The following is a 15,173-nucleotide window of genomic DNA, read 5'->3' as shown; positions in this document are numbered from 1 at the left end:
CTATAAAGGGAAGCACAGCCTTGTGTTTACTGTGGCCTCCTTTCCACAGTCAGCCAATGTTAATTCAGACCCTGAATCTCAGCACCTCTGTGTTATTAGAGCACTGCCATATTTGGAGTCCTTGAATTTGTTGACACATAGTGTTTAATGTTATGTATTCTTAGACTGTTATATGTAGTTCATATAATGTGAATGCCCAGTAATACACTCACTCCAAAGAGGACTAAGTACCTATGGATCTACAATCACTAGAGATCAGTTTTAGCATACATGCTCTAAAGGTGCGTTGTATTCTCTGCAATCTATTTGTGGTCCATTTTTTTTTCCCCCATGCAAAAGGGCAAAAGGGTGTAGTAGACTGGCCACAGAACATAGGTTGGTATAAAATGTTCACTGATTGGATTGTTGAGGTTCTTCTGTTTAGCAAAGAGTTCTCCCATCAGAAATGTGTTAAATACCACTCAACAGTTTTGAGGTTTTGATGCTGCAGAATGTTTAGTATCGTAAAATTCTTTGCCTTTAGCTGTTCGCTCTACAACAATGATCATTTCAATGGGAAAGACAGTTCAAACTGACCCTTTTGGTTGTCTTTTTAGTGAGAAATTGTCATGATGACAGCTTTTCCTTGTACTCGTCCATTGTAACATCTCTCCATCCTTTCATGAAGGGGGGGTAGAAAAACAGTGGCGGTTTTGTTAGTTTCTTTTGTGTAGTACAAAATGACCTCGGTCCACTGTTCAAAGGTAAATCATGTCGGTTAACCCGTACTACGGATTTAAGTGTCCTGTCTCAGACACTATGACTGTGCATTTTTGGAATAGTTGATTTTAGACAGACTTACGGGGACCACTTACCCAAGTTTGTGCTGTCCGCCTCGGAGAGAGTTCATTCAATGCTCAGAACTTTTAATGACTCTCACAGAGGGGCCTTGTCGTTTATCTCTCCAGTTTAGGACTGTCTTTCGCCGCAATGTAAAGCACATGGACAGACAAAGGTTCCATCTGTGTGATAACAATCAGCTTTCACAATGTATAAAATGCTCATTTTTTTGTCTGAAAAGTGTCAGTTTTTCCAGATGGACACTCATTGTGTTTTGTTTAGCCTGATGCAGTGATGTCCCCCAGTGGATTTGAAAACTCAGAAATCAGTGCTTTGTTTTTACTCCTCAAGCCCGTGACCTCGGCTCGACTTGGCCAATGAGAAATGCCCCTCTTTGAATCTCTTCAGTGCCATATGAGTTGTAGCTTTAGGCTTTTCCCTACCCTGGCCACAGTGTTGCTCTGTGGTATTGCTACAGTGGTGGGACGGGGCCCGGAAAAAATTTTACTGTTCATTTGTCAAAGAGCTTGCTCCAGTGGTTTTCATTCAGAATTCTCCAAGCTGTTTCAATAAAAACAATGCAAACCAAAAACAGGATCCTTATGTATTCACACGCCATGCACAGCCATCTCTCCACTGTCAGTTCCATTTCAAACTGCAAAGCTCTGCACTCCAGATACTATTTCCCCAACTGCGAGTCCAGCGAAACAAGGTCTCACCATGTTTCTCAGAGTGCCACGAAGCAGGGACAGAATGACTTATGAAGCTTAAAACTACCAGCAGAACTAGCATGCTTTGCATTATAAGGACTGCTTTTAGGATCATTTCTGTTCTTGGAAGGGATTACAGTGAAGGATAAATTTTCTGTCAGAAAAAAGAAAAACAAATTGTGTGAAAAGCTTTATGTTGTCACCAGTGAGTGATAAGAAGAAAAAAGAAAAGAGAACCATCTAACAACAGTTTCATTATTTTTGTCACAAGACTTTTTATGTATAAATCAAAAAAGACTCCCTTTGTGTCTAAGGAATGCTGCCTGTTAGCTTTTAAAGGCAGTTTTTCCTCTCGCATGAGAGGAGGGAAAAATTGTGGGATTATTCTTATTACTATACATATTTGGTCATATTTTCGTGAGGAAGCAAGGCGGATCTATTTGTGTAGCACATTCCATACACGCAGGCAATATAAAGTGTTTTACACAAGGCATTAGTAGGTGTTAAATGGAAATATAGAAATTAAAAAAGGAAGAGCCAGAAATTTGACAAATGAACTAATTTAAATACTAAATGCAGTCTACCATTGTTGAAATATTGTGGAAAGTATGTATTGATGTAGTTTAGCTCAAGGGAGAAGCAGTTTACAACAAATTCAGCCTTTACAACAAATTCAGATCGGTGACAGTTTAACATTGTAATGAGAAAAAAGCATTAACCGTAGAAAGGCATTCCTCAGAGAAGGAATGTCCTCCAAAGATCTTAGCAGAAGGTCTTTCAAAATTAACCTTTATTTGCTGATAAAAACAGAGTACTACTGCTGAAGTGTTTTAGGTCTTGAAATGTGTTGTTCTAATCTATGTATAGCCATTTTTTTGTTGAATTAATTGTTTTTTCTTTTGTCCTTGTGTTGCATTCACATTCCAGTTTCATAAATGCTTTAAAGCTACTCGAGATAAAAAATTTTAGTACTTGCTTTTAGTACTTTTTAGTACTTAATTACTGGTGCATATTAATTGAACTGTCATAATTACATGCAGAAGCCATAATTTGAATATGATTGCCTGTAACATAAGCTGTCTTACAGGATCATACGTAAACAGTAATTAGACTTTACACTAAATATTTTCTCCTTTATATTTAAAATGCAATTCTTTTTTGGTCCTCTTTTTAAGTCAGACCCACTGTGGACTTAAATTTCTTTTCTTTTCTATTCTTTCTTTTTTTGGTTGATTATACAAAGCGATCATATAGTTCCAGATCTTGAAAATTACCAGATCATCAAAGTTCCATTATGGAACACCAAAGCAGAAAAAAACGTAATATTTTTGAGAAGGAGATGGAATCAAGATGTCACCTTGACAGTCACATTACATTTAAAGTGTGTTATGTGTGAAATAGCTTGACATATTGCACTGCACTAGACTTCACACCAAGTGACCGCAGATTGATGTATTGCTATTTGTGTGATCCAAAAACCAGACAATTCACAGCACACTGTTGCTGAAAAAAGCCCACTTTAATAAAAATAGAATCTTTGTCATAAATGTCACAAGGAAAATACCCAGAAACCTTCATTTAGTCTTAATTTAACTTTAACTACAATTTTGAGAGTGTATTGTCCTAATTCCTTCATTCCTTCATTTTTATTTAATATCATTAATCAGCTCACTTTGGAGCAGCATTGACTGATATACTATTGTTTCTATACAGCAATTCAGAGTATAACTTTTCCTGAAACAAATTTCTCTCCTGGCTCTAGTTGTGCTTTGGTTCTCTGACAAATGAATGTGTTTCTGGATACTTTTGGTGAATGTTACATATAATTTACAGTGTATTATCGAAGAAGCACAATGCATGTCTTCTAATGCAAGCCATATCCCAGGCATAAACAGTGGGTTTACATTATTCTCCCTCACACATCAGTAAATTATGAATAATGATCCTAATGGAATCGTGCATTGTGACAGCACTAGTCGGCTATGCATTAACCCAGGCCAGCTGAGTGGACTTAATCATTATATGATTAAAAATCACAAATGCACTTGGATTCAAAGGCATTCAGATTAGTGGTCAATTAGAGTGTGCTAATTGTCTCTCTGTCAGACATACTCTTTGGCAAACTCTAAGCAGAGATGAACAAAAGAGTAGGGAAACAAGAGGCCATTGGTGGGCAATCAGAGCATTAAAAAAAGAGCCATTAGCATTTTGAACAGACATTTACCGCTGTTGACTCTCTTTGTGAGGATATTGTGGAGAGTGTATTTGTTACAATTAAATGCCACAATAAGCTATTTTTTGTGTTGATGAAGTTTGTGTCTTTTGTCCACTTTAGTTCAAGGGCATCTCTGATCCTAATCACCCGCTGGCATAATTTACCTCAGTTATTCTCTTCACCTTCTGTATATTATGTGATTTTTTTTGGCTTGGAGAATGTAACGGGAGTTATCAACAAAAATGTTTCTATTTCCAAACGTATTCCAGTATTCAGTAATAAGGAGTCAATCCACATGAAGTAATAAAACCTTGAGTATTTTTCCTTCGCTGTAATGCACCTGATTCAGAATTAAAATGCATTTAATATATACAATATCAACATATTACATAATATTAACATATAACATATTACAATTAAAGTGTATTTTAAAATAGTATTTCCTTTCATAACCAGTGGACTTCCTAATGGACCATGTATATAGTTTATCAACTAACTTTCATTTAGCCTTGCTGTCTTTATCTGTTATCTTAGAGGAACTGCAAAACCTTACTATTTCTCAAGGAGTTGTAGGTTTATTACAGATGCAACAGAATGGCCAATGCAACATTTTTATTTTGATCCTGTAAACTTGACATCTAAACTGGTATACTTCAAGGCACAAATCTTGGGCTAAGTTTTTTTCTTATGAGCTGAGCAGTATCCTGAGCAGACAATTCTGGTGCCCTCTTGCTTCACAGGTCAAATTGAACCCAGAGTGCCCCATGGCTGAAGTGTGTTTTGTGATTCGTAGAGGTGATTATGCTGCAGAGTGCAAGGACATTCACCCCTCTGCCGGCTGCTCCCTGGCCTTAATCCACTGGGCATGCTTCCTCATGCCCTCCTCTTGACTCCTTCATTCGAAATCATTTAATCTGATGGGCTACATTTTTGTCAAAACACTGTCTCATTAACTCTGGTTTATGCACTTTGTTCCTTGTTCAACCTTTTTTTCTCTACCGCTGATGGTAGCACCAGCGTAAACACTCACACATACACACACATACACACAGTGAAAGAGAGAAAACTGATGGTAAGTGAGGATAGCTCTATGAATACTTGCTTTGTTTTAAGGTGTCCCCCCAGGGCCAAAAGATTAGCAATGTCTTGATTTACCCATGCATATAGAAGAATGAAAACCAATGGACCATCACCACCAAAGGTCACATTGGGTGATCTTTTGCTCTCTGTGCCGCATTCCAAAAATGGACAATCAAGGAGAGAAATGGTCAATAGATATATGACAAGAGGAGTCATTTTTTTTAAACAAATCTCAGCAAGAGGTCTTTTCATTCCCATTGAATTTGGCTTCATTAGTGCAAATGTTTTCCAGCTAGCTACTGTTTGGCTGTGGTTTGTCACCATTTCCACACATTTGGAGTCCTGTTGAATCTGGCCAGGTACAGAGCACTACTCCGAGTGTGTGCCCTGAGAAAATCCAAACAGTGCTGTCCCTCCCTGCCGGATGCTGGCTCTGTCACTTTGGCTCTGATGATCAAGTCTCTTTTGGGAGATTATTGAAGCTGAAGTGGGGTCCTGGTGCAGCTGATCCATAGACATGCCAATCCGAACAGCTTGACCTCCTGTGCTTGTTAATAGAGAGATTAGAAGTGACCTTTCCTTGGACGAGGGAGCCGTGTCACTCCATTGTTGTCACGTTTCCTTACAGAGTTTGTCAAACATTTAGCAGCAAGTTGGATGAGAGGTTACTGACTCTAATCCAGCAAGTCATTTGGAGGTGCGAAAAAGGGGATGGTCACAAGTGAAATCTATTTAAAAATTTTGTATTATTCTTTGGCTGATGGCCACAGGAAGTGTTGAGGAAGCTTGCTTTGTACCATTTGTGGGCATTGTTGGAGGGCAATAAACAAGTCGTTTAACTGCAAGAGTTTGTCCCCTTATTGTCACTAGGTGGCAGTCGTCGTTGATGAGGTGCCTGTGTAATTACTTTCGACGTAAAAGCATTAGTAGTTGCTCATTTGGTAAGTCATTATGTCACTGAAATATTTAAGCTTCACGAAAACCACACTAATAATACATTATAAACTAGCCAGATAGGATGTTGTTATACTAAAATTACTTCATATCAAAGTAAAATATAATAATAATAACCCCATAGTTACATACTATATGGATTAGTTCATTTTAATGAATGGTGGTAGCTTGATATGTGACCCCGAGTCACTCCAATCAGGAGTTACACACAGCAGCGATCCTGCACATAATGTGCGTTGCTTATCACAGTATTTTTACGTTTGCGACACTATCACTCTGTAGATCCTCAAGCACTCCATGAGAACAATAAAGTATAGGTTAAGTTTAAATGTGTAAGCACACCCATTGTCTTGTAATTAAACAGCTGTCATGATATTGTACTGTTGTGAAAAGTCAGCCCATTTTAGAAGCAACTGGAGAGTGGAAGCTGATGCTTTCCACATACCGCAGTAAGTTAGGATGGAATTGGTTACGACTGGAATAGAACTAAAGAGAGACATACAAATTGAGCGAGTTTTGAAATACTTTAAGTTGCCGTAATATGAGTGTCACTTTAGAGATGTTTAAAAGCATTGCTAGTGGCCTTGGTTGGCAGTTTAATTGGCAGTTGGCAGTTTATAACTAGTTGCTTATTAACTAGTTTTAAAGACTATTTGACTATTTGTCAGGGTTGCTCAAGGAAATTATTTGATCTTTTTTTTTTTTTCATATGGGTATCTGAATGATGTAATATCGTCAGTGGGTAGCACAAATAAAACATTAACCATCTCAAACATAATAAAAAAAAATTATAACATGAAAAAAGATTGATGATGTGTTTTTTTTTTCATCACACATCAAAATCTTTTTGTATTTGCCTTGCATGACTCTCTTAAAATTTGCCTCGTCTTGTTTGCAGGGCTTCAAGACACAAGATGGACACCTTGTTGTTGCTGCTGGTAACAACCGACAGTTTGTCAAAGTGTGCAAAGTAAGCACCAGCTTTACATCATGATATGTGTCAAACCAGTTGATTGATTTGCACAGACAATCCTAAACTCTGTCATGAGTGTTTGACTGGTGCATTGTTCACGAGTAAATCTTATGAGTCGTATGGTTACAGCTGTTTGAACTGTTAAATTTGGTCCCTAGGATACATAGAATCTTACACCCTATGCACTTTATCTCACAGGTTCTCAACCTGAACCACTTGGCGGACAATCCCAAATACAAGACCAACAAGTTAAGAGTCCAGCATCGAAAGGAACTGCTTCAGATTCTGTCAGAAAGGTGATGGTCTCCTTTTGCATTGAACCCGATGTTTTGAGATTTGCAAAAGAAAAAAAAAAGTTTGAAATGCATAGAAAATGAGGTTCCCTCATGGATGCTGCTGCCATGCAGGGTGGTTTCTCTGCTATTTGGGTTTGCCAAGAACGCTGTGTAACCATCGGAAACGGTGAGCACAGATGTTCTTTCTCCACCCTGTCCAATCACGTTGCTCATTAGCCCATCTCGGGAGTTTCCTGTCAGTGGTCAAGTGTCAGAGATTAGGGAGTGTTCTAATGTTATAAACAAAGGCTTCTCAGTGCTAATGCCGTTCACACCATATTCTGTTTATTTGTGTGTGTGTGTGTGTGTGTGTGTGTCTGTGTGTAACGTGTGTGTGAGAGAGGCTGTTATTTAAAATATGAAAATAAGATTAGCTTAGAAGAAGATCCAACTGTAAATAGTTTAAATGAACTAAATCCTACTGGTTTCAGGTACTTGCAACCCAGGGAATTATTTTCTTATTTTCCTTTTTTTTTTGAGACCATGCGTGGTCCAATTTGTTCTATGCTTCCCCGTAACAGTAAAGCAGTGTTTGTTTTATGAAACACTGCAATCTAATGTCGCAAGTGGACTTCTAAGGAAGGCAGACTGTTAACCAGAAGGCTAGAGCTTTACATTTATAAACCAGAATCCTGTGTTTGTGTTTTTGAGCTACAAACTTCAAAACTACTTCAGAGGTCTTTGAACATCACATGACAGTCCACACAGCTCTCCAGGGGTCACGACGTAGAACAATTCTTAAGATTTTCTAACTGCATTAATATTGTGTAAAAATGTTTTATTTTGTGGAACATCAACTAAGGTAAATTATGACCAGAAGATAATTATTTGCTTAGTGAACTCAGGAACACAAAAAAATCAATTCAGGAATTGAGTAGACTGAAACTGTATGAGGTTTAGTTACACTCATACTGTACATGTACTTGTAACCTTGTAACTCAAGGAATTACCCCCCCCTCTTTTTTTTTTGCGTTTTTTTTTTGTGTGTTTTTTGCTGAGATCATGTATGGTCCACCTTTTTCTGTGCTTCCTCTAACAGTAAAGCAGTGTTTGTTTTATGAAGTGCTGTAATCTAATGTCGCAAGTGGACTTCTAAGGAAGGCAGACTGGTAACCAGAAGGCTAGAGCTTTACATATATAAACCAGAATCCTGTGTTTGTGTTTTTGAGCTACAAACTTCAAAACTACTTCAGAGGTCTTTCAAAGTCCACACAGCTCTCCAGGGGTCACGATATGTAGAACAATTTTTAACATTTTCTAACTGCATTAATATTGTGTAAAATGTTTTATTTTGTGCAACTTCAGCTAAGGTAAATTATGACAAGAAGATTATTTGTTATTATTTGTAATTATTTGTTTAGTGAACTCAGGAACAAAAAAATCCATTCAGGAATTGAGTGTGTTGAAAAACTGTATGAGGTTTAGTTACACTCATACATAACTATTAATGTGTTTGTATACAGAAACGTGAGAATGTTGTGTATGTGAGTACAGTAGGATTAGCTGATATGCAAAATGGTATTGTCAGAGCTGTGTAAATATCCACAATGTTATTATTTGGGCAGGAGTAGGGGCAGGAACTGGGAAATGTAATGTTAAGGTGTAATATGTAATACATTACTACTTAATACAGCACTACTTATGCCTGCCTATGTTACAGTGAAATGAAAAAGTTCTCCTATCGTCAGTAATCATCAGTGACATTCATCCATCATTAATGTCACTCATCGATGATATCTAGTCTAATCTTTTGGCAGCACAAACCTAGCGTTCAAATGCCTGTGTGTGTGTGTGTGAGTGTGCGTGTGTGTGGGTGTGTGTGTTTGTGCGCCTGTGTGTGTGTGTGTGCGCGTGTGTGTGTGCGTGCGTGTTTGTGTGCACGCAGCTGAATAGCTGAATAAAAGTTTACAGAACCCACAGTGCTGCAGGGCAGGCCTTGGCATGGTCACAGTGATACGCTGGGCCACATATGCCTTGCATTTCTGGGCATGTTTTTATGCCTGTCGCCCCTCCCCCCCTTTTAAGTGTTGACCCTCCTCCCCTGCTGTCCTTTTGAAAACCTCTGCACTGACTGCAGCCTGTCGTCCCCTCAGGTTCTCCATGGAGCCGACCGGAGAGTGGCTGAGGAGGTTTGAGGGGACTGGCGTTCCCTGTGGCCCTATCAACAGCATTCAGCAGGTGTTCTCCGACCCACAGGTCAGCCTTGTACATACACCCTCTGTCTCAGCCCCCTCCCCACCCCCCAAACAAGTGTCAGTGTCAGTTGGGGGTTGGGGACACACCCACATACACACATATACATGCTTGAGTGTTCATAGATGCTGAAGAACATACTCCATTTGGTTTTAATCTAGAGATTCACATTCTGAGCTCTGCAAGACTGAGGTTTCTCCACCATCTTAATTCTCCCACAATTCCTTGATGAGCAACTTGCCGATTGGCTCAAATGGGGAATCAAATTGCTTTCACCAATGGGCGTCATTGGTGGATAGAGTTGACGACGATGCGCTATCAGACACTCTGTCCCTTGAAGGGATGGGATTGTGTTCCAATGGAATTTGAACCCATTTATGTTCACCAAAGATGCCGAAAGTTCCCCACACGCATCCCCTCTTTTAATACCAAACACATGTGGCCACGGAAAGTGAAATGCATTGCCTCCCAATATGGAGATGGTCTCTGTGATGTCCCCATTCACATGCCGGAGTTCTCTCGCTAGCACGGAAGATGTTAAAAAAATGAGGAAAGATGAACAAAAACAAGGTATTATTTTTGTCTTTCTGTCTGTTGCTGTTGATTAGAAACACTCCTCCTTTCCAGTGGGACTATCAGTGTAGCGTTTTTCCCATTGTGGTTTCATTCATTTAGTGTGACACTACCTCTCTTAGTCACGAAGAATGTACAAACACATTAGTCAGCCCATAATTGCATAAGCAAAAACCGTTCTTAACGTTGGGCAGGGTCTTCCAGAGGAGCATTGCCAATTACAAGTCTTTGAGAACAAAGGGAGGCACGTACACCATATGTCAGAGACGAGAAACAAACAACATTAAAGGACGCAAAAACGTACTCCGAAGCATTCTAGCACGTTCTATGTTGTTCATCTTCATTTGTAAACAAACCAAACGAGCACAACTTGGCAGGGTTACAAGCTACACCTCCAAGGATGGTCTCTCAACTCAGCATCCAATCAGCTTGTAGGATTATTTTTTACAGACTGCTTCCCCTGGAAAATGTGCTTATTTCTTTTTATATCAATGCTGTCCCACAAACATCATACTATGAGACTGCCTCATGAAGAAAAAATGGCCAAATGGCATGTCAGTCATTCCTTGAAGGCACCACCCTCAGCTACACCAACAGATAAATTATGCCCCTTTTTTTCTGTTTGTGGCTAAAATGCAGTTTTATCTAAGTAGGCTGACATCACTCTTTTATGACAGTGTCTTGGGTTTGAGTTGACCATCAGGGCAAACTCTGGCTCAGCAGTTGGGATAAAACAACACGTTTTCTGTCGTATCCGTCACTTTAAGCAAAGCCTACATAAGAACTCAATATATTTTCTTTTCCAAATGAGCTTACTCAGAAGAAGAAGACCATATTTACGTTTGTGCAATGATGTCAAGATAATGATGTGAACTTTAGAGTAAAACAGACGCCATGCACTCATCATTCACGGTTGGCAGCGATGCTTCCAGTGGCATTCATTAAAAGCTAGGTTGTCAATCTTTGGTTATGACAGCGTAAAGAAGGCAGGAGTAGTAGATGTGGGGCCAAGGAGGATATTAGCCGACAGTTGTGACGAACAAGTGGAGAGGATGATTAAGAGGGAACAAAACCAGGAGGCAAAGACAGAAAACCAGATGGAGGGAAAAGAGATGGAATAGAAAGGGAGGAGAGGAGGATGAGAGGAAGAGAGAGTGGGTGAGTGGGAAAGTCAGTGGATGATGAGAGGAGGAGAGGTTCGCATAGATGAGGAAAGCAGATGAAGAAGAGTAGGAGAATCACCAGAGTCCAGACCGTGTCTCCTGTTTAGGCCTCCTACACACTCCTATTCTAAACTCTTTGATTGTACCGTTGAGTGACTCGCTGACCACTTCTTGACCTGATTATGTTGCATTTTTTAATGATAAAAATAGACGTACGGGCAATATGGAAGTAACAGCCTCTTTAGATCAGGACAACAGACCCCGCCACGTAACCCTACTAACCTCCAAAGCACATTCATATAAAACTTTGCCTTTTGTGTGGACCATCTGCACAAAACAACTCTGCACTCATCAGACCTGAAAAATACCTGATATCAGGAGTGATTGTGCACCTCATAAGCTTCTAGAAGTGATTGTAAAAAACATGCAATAATAACACATGGGAAAGAAAAGATGGAAAGCCTTAATTGAAACATGGAGAAGGTCAGAAACTTATATAGTCTCTCATACGAAGTTGCATTATAATAATTATAATGCATTTTTTGCCATCAACTACAATATTTTTCTCCACTTGCATGTTTAAAAATGTTTGCTTGCCTTAGCAGAATAACTTTTAGTATTCCCACAAGCCCTATGAGATCTGTCTAGACACTTTTCAGAAAGAAGCTGTCAAGGTTATTTCAATGCATCAAATTGATAACAACTCTGAACTGTAACACACTGTTCTCACGCATCTTCAGATGAGTTTGCTTCAGTTTGAGAAGTCTTTTGGAGTCCTCTTTCTTAAACAGCATTACTCAGAATTTCTGTTTGTACTGCTGGATGTTTTTATCTTTCATTGCCTTGAAGCATGTTTGGATCCTGCCCGATAACTTCAGTTTTGATTTGCAGCCCAGTTTGTTGCACCGAGAAGTAAGTGGGAAAGAGAGTGTGTGTCGTCAGCTGTTCCACACTTTGTTTATGGCAGTCTTGCACTTTGCCTTTCTTTTTTCTTTTTTCCTTTTATTTTTTTGAGGACCTTTCATCCTCAAAATCACTCCTGAAATGAGTATCACATTATCAAAATATCAAATCATTCTAGAACCCCCTGGCGTTTCATGATAGCCTCATCTCTTTAACAGTAACAGAACATTTCTGACAGGTTCTGACGGACTCACTCTTACTTCCCAACTCCTCCTTATGCAGTATGCACGCCGTATCACATTGCTCATGCTCCCATCCCCATAAATCACTGTGGAGACAGCTGGGTTATGTTTTGGGTTCAGAGCTACGGCAGACGGCTGTATGCTCTTTGAAATGCTGGGCCAACCGGACGGCAGCTCTCTCTCTCTGTCCCACACAGACAATGGCTTTTTGAGAAAAAAGAAAAAGTAAAAAAAAAAAAAAAAAGCGAGCAGGTTATTTAGCATCCCACAGTTGAGCCACGCACCTGGATCCGGTCGCCTGGAATATTAATATTAATATTAGATATTTCCAACATGCAGGGCCCATCGGATCAGGTGCCAGCCGCAGATGTTGGACTTAGACAAAATGGCTACCAGATGCGGAGATGGATAAATGTGGGGTATTCTCACGGACAAGGGGAAAAAAGCCCATAGTTGGAAAAGAAAGAGATTCATCTCTTTTATTGAGCTTCCAGCACTGAATAACAGGATGGCTGTCGTCAGCTTGTGTGTGTATGTATGTGCATGTGTGTGTGTGTGTGTGTTTGTGTGTGTGTGTGTGTCTGTGAAGTGCAAACCCTGAATTATTATTTAGATCCATCCTCATTTTTCTTCTTACCAAGCACCTTTATCTTATGGTATACCCATTCTTGTTCTAAGCACTGTGTATAACACACATCTTTCTTAAAGTTATTACTTTTAGCTCTCCAGGTGCTGGAGGACTCGTATTGAAATTCCATAATAATTTTCAATTATTTTCGAACCTTGTAAATCTAGCCTCATGTGACTCGGCCTGACTTTTGTTGGCTTCCCTTTTTTTGAGTCTCAATGAAGAGCCAGGTGACCCTTGTAAGACTGAATGAATGTCCTCGTTTTGGCTCACTCTTTGCTTTGTGACCTGCAACGTGCCTAAGTACAGCACACGGTATGTCATTATCTGGGAAAAGACAATGTTTGGACAAATCCACTATGTCTGCAATCTACAATATATACATTTAAAAAAACATGCACACAACACACACACACGCACACACACACACACACACACACACATAAGCCAACATATATGATCTCAACATTTTGAGTGGTGGCCAAAGGGCTTGATCCCAGAAGGGCTGTCTCCCTTACCTTCATCTTTCCCGAGCAAACGCTGAGCCTTTGGACCTGGCCAGCTGTATACGATAACAGATAATTACCGACCTTGGTGTTGTCTCACAGCAGACTTTTCCACCAACCGTTTACAAGCGCAGGGAAAGTTTCCGGGCCTCGGGGACCTCCAAATGCACCGAAATGAGCAGCTGGGCCAGGCAGCTTGAGTTTAAACAGATGCTGCAGGCAGCGTCGACTTCTGCCGGCCCGCGGTAGTCTGAATCTCCCTGGTCCTTCTGTTTCGATACAGAACTAATGATGACCTGCCCTCTTGATGTATCCTTGTCAGATCAATAAATTGAACACTGCTTGCTTACCGTAATAAAAGTACTAATAATAAAAAAAAAACCACTGACTGTTTGCCAACTGCAAAGCCAGAAGTTTCATTTGATATCCATGTTTAAAGTTGAAGTTCATTCTATTTGGCGTATGGGTTCTTTTATAAATTTTCGAGGTGCTTTTCAGTACCTCAAACAGCTTTTCGATCACACACTTGGATTTTTAGGGGTTTTTTTTGTTTGGTTTTTTTTTCTTTTCTGTGTTTTTGTGTAACAGCTGAAAACTGCATGGACTTAGTCTTCCATTAGCGGTGTTCCCTATGTTAACAGTGAATTTACAAATAAACATAAAAAAAAAAGATCTACTTACCAGCACAGGGATTTCCATGTGGTGTATAATCTTCTTGATGCTGTTCTCATTTATTCTCACAAGAACTGGGATGAAGCTTTGTGTTTTCTTTTTATTGGGCTTTAAGACAAGAAAAATTGCTTTGAAACTTCAATTACAAGGAGGCATTTTTAAGAATGAGATTGCTTAGTCAATGAGGTTGGACTTCCTGTCGGTTTTCATTACTTCACACATACTTACAAAGGCATTTATAAACAATATCAAATCATATAAACTGTTCTGACAGATGAAGAAGGTGTGTTGCATGGATATTTGCTTATAATAAACTGGTAGTAAATGGGCAAAATACATTTAAAATGATGTGTGTTCTGTTCTTTAGGGAATCCACAACAACAATATAAATTTCATTGACTCAAATGTGTGGTTTTAGAGTGAGAGACAAACATCAACAACATAAGATAATGTTGGTTATGTCAAATCCAAATTCATGAGACTCTTCTGGCGGTTCAAATGGTGATGTGTACACTTAGTTGTAATGTGCAAGGTCCCAGACTGCCCTCTTAGCTTTTAAACCCTCGGGTTGGAGTGATGCAGACCTGTTTGCCACGACAGTTGTTCTCTGGCTCCAGACAGGAGGCTTTGTGCCATTGTTATGGCCTTGTTTTCCAGTGAGAGCAAACAACTCGTGTTCTGTAACTAGAGAGGTTACACTCCCACACACAGGCTGTTTAGATCCGGGAGCCCAAGATTTGGTCCCCCTCAATTTGCTCTCCCTCTCTCTTTCTCTTTCTTTCGCTCTCTCTTTCTCTCTCTCTCTCTCTTGCTCTCGCTCTCTCTCTCTCTGTCTCTCTCTCTCAAACCTGTTTCCACAGAGAGACAGGTGAAAGAAAGTTCAGAAGTTCAGTTCAAGTTTCAAAAAAAAAAAAAAAAAAAAAAAGGGAAAAACAGTGGAAGAAACAGCTGGGAACCCTGAGTGACCTCAGTGGGCTGTTGGACCTTGAGAATTTGGTTGACGGTATTAAATTATGTGTGGAATGAAATTTTGGAGTGAGATAAAAGAGATCAGAACTGATAGTTCTGACACTTAGCCATGGGCAGCGTTCTATATGAACACTGTATATCATAATCATTAGCATCTACAGACTTTCTAATCGTGAGTACAAGAGCTCAATGCATGTTTTCTCTGTGGAGATATTTTAAGAATTTGTGCCAGCAAGAG

At 39.6% G+C, this 15,173-nt stretch overlaps 1 protein-coding gene across 1 annotated transcript in view; it reads left to right on the top strand.

Moving 5' to 3' along the window:
- The window catches only part of sugct (succinyl-CoA:glutarate-CoA transferase), a 75,218-nt gene that overhangs the window by 22,379 nt on the left and 37,666 nt on the right, over positions 1–15,173 (top strand). The window contains exons 8-10 of the mRNA XM_030767621.1: positions 6,677–6,748; positions 6,950–7,047; positions 9,180–9,282. Coding sequence (XP_030623481.1) covers positions 6,677–6,748; positions 6,950–7,047; positions 9,180–9,282 — 273 coding nt within the window. The remainder of the gene's footprint in view (positions 1–6,676; positions 6,749–6,949; positions 7,048–9,179; positions 9,283–15,173) is intronic.

Source organism: Chanos chanos, chromosome 3, assembly GCF_902362185.1.
Source record: "Chanos chanos chromosome 3, fChaCha1.1, whole genome shotgun sequence".
Lineage (NCBI taxonomy): Eukaryota > Metazoa > Chordata > Actinopteri > Gonorynchiformes > Chanidae > Chanos > Chanos chanos.
The sequence above is the reverse complement of the archived record's forward strand: the minus strand, read 5'-3'. Positions and strand labels throughout refer to the sequence as shown.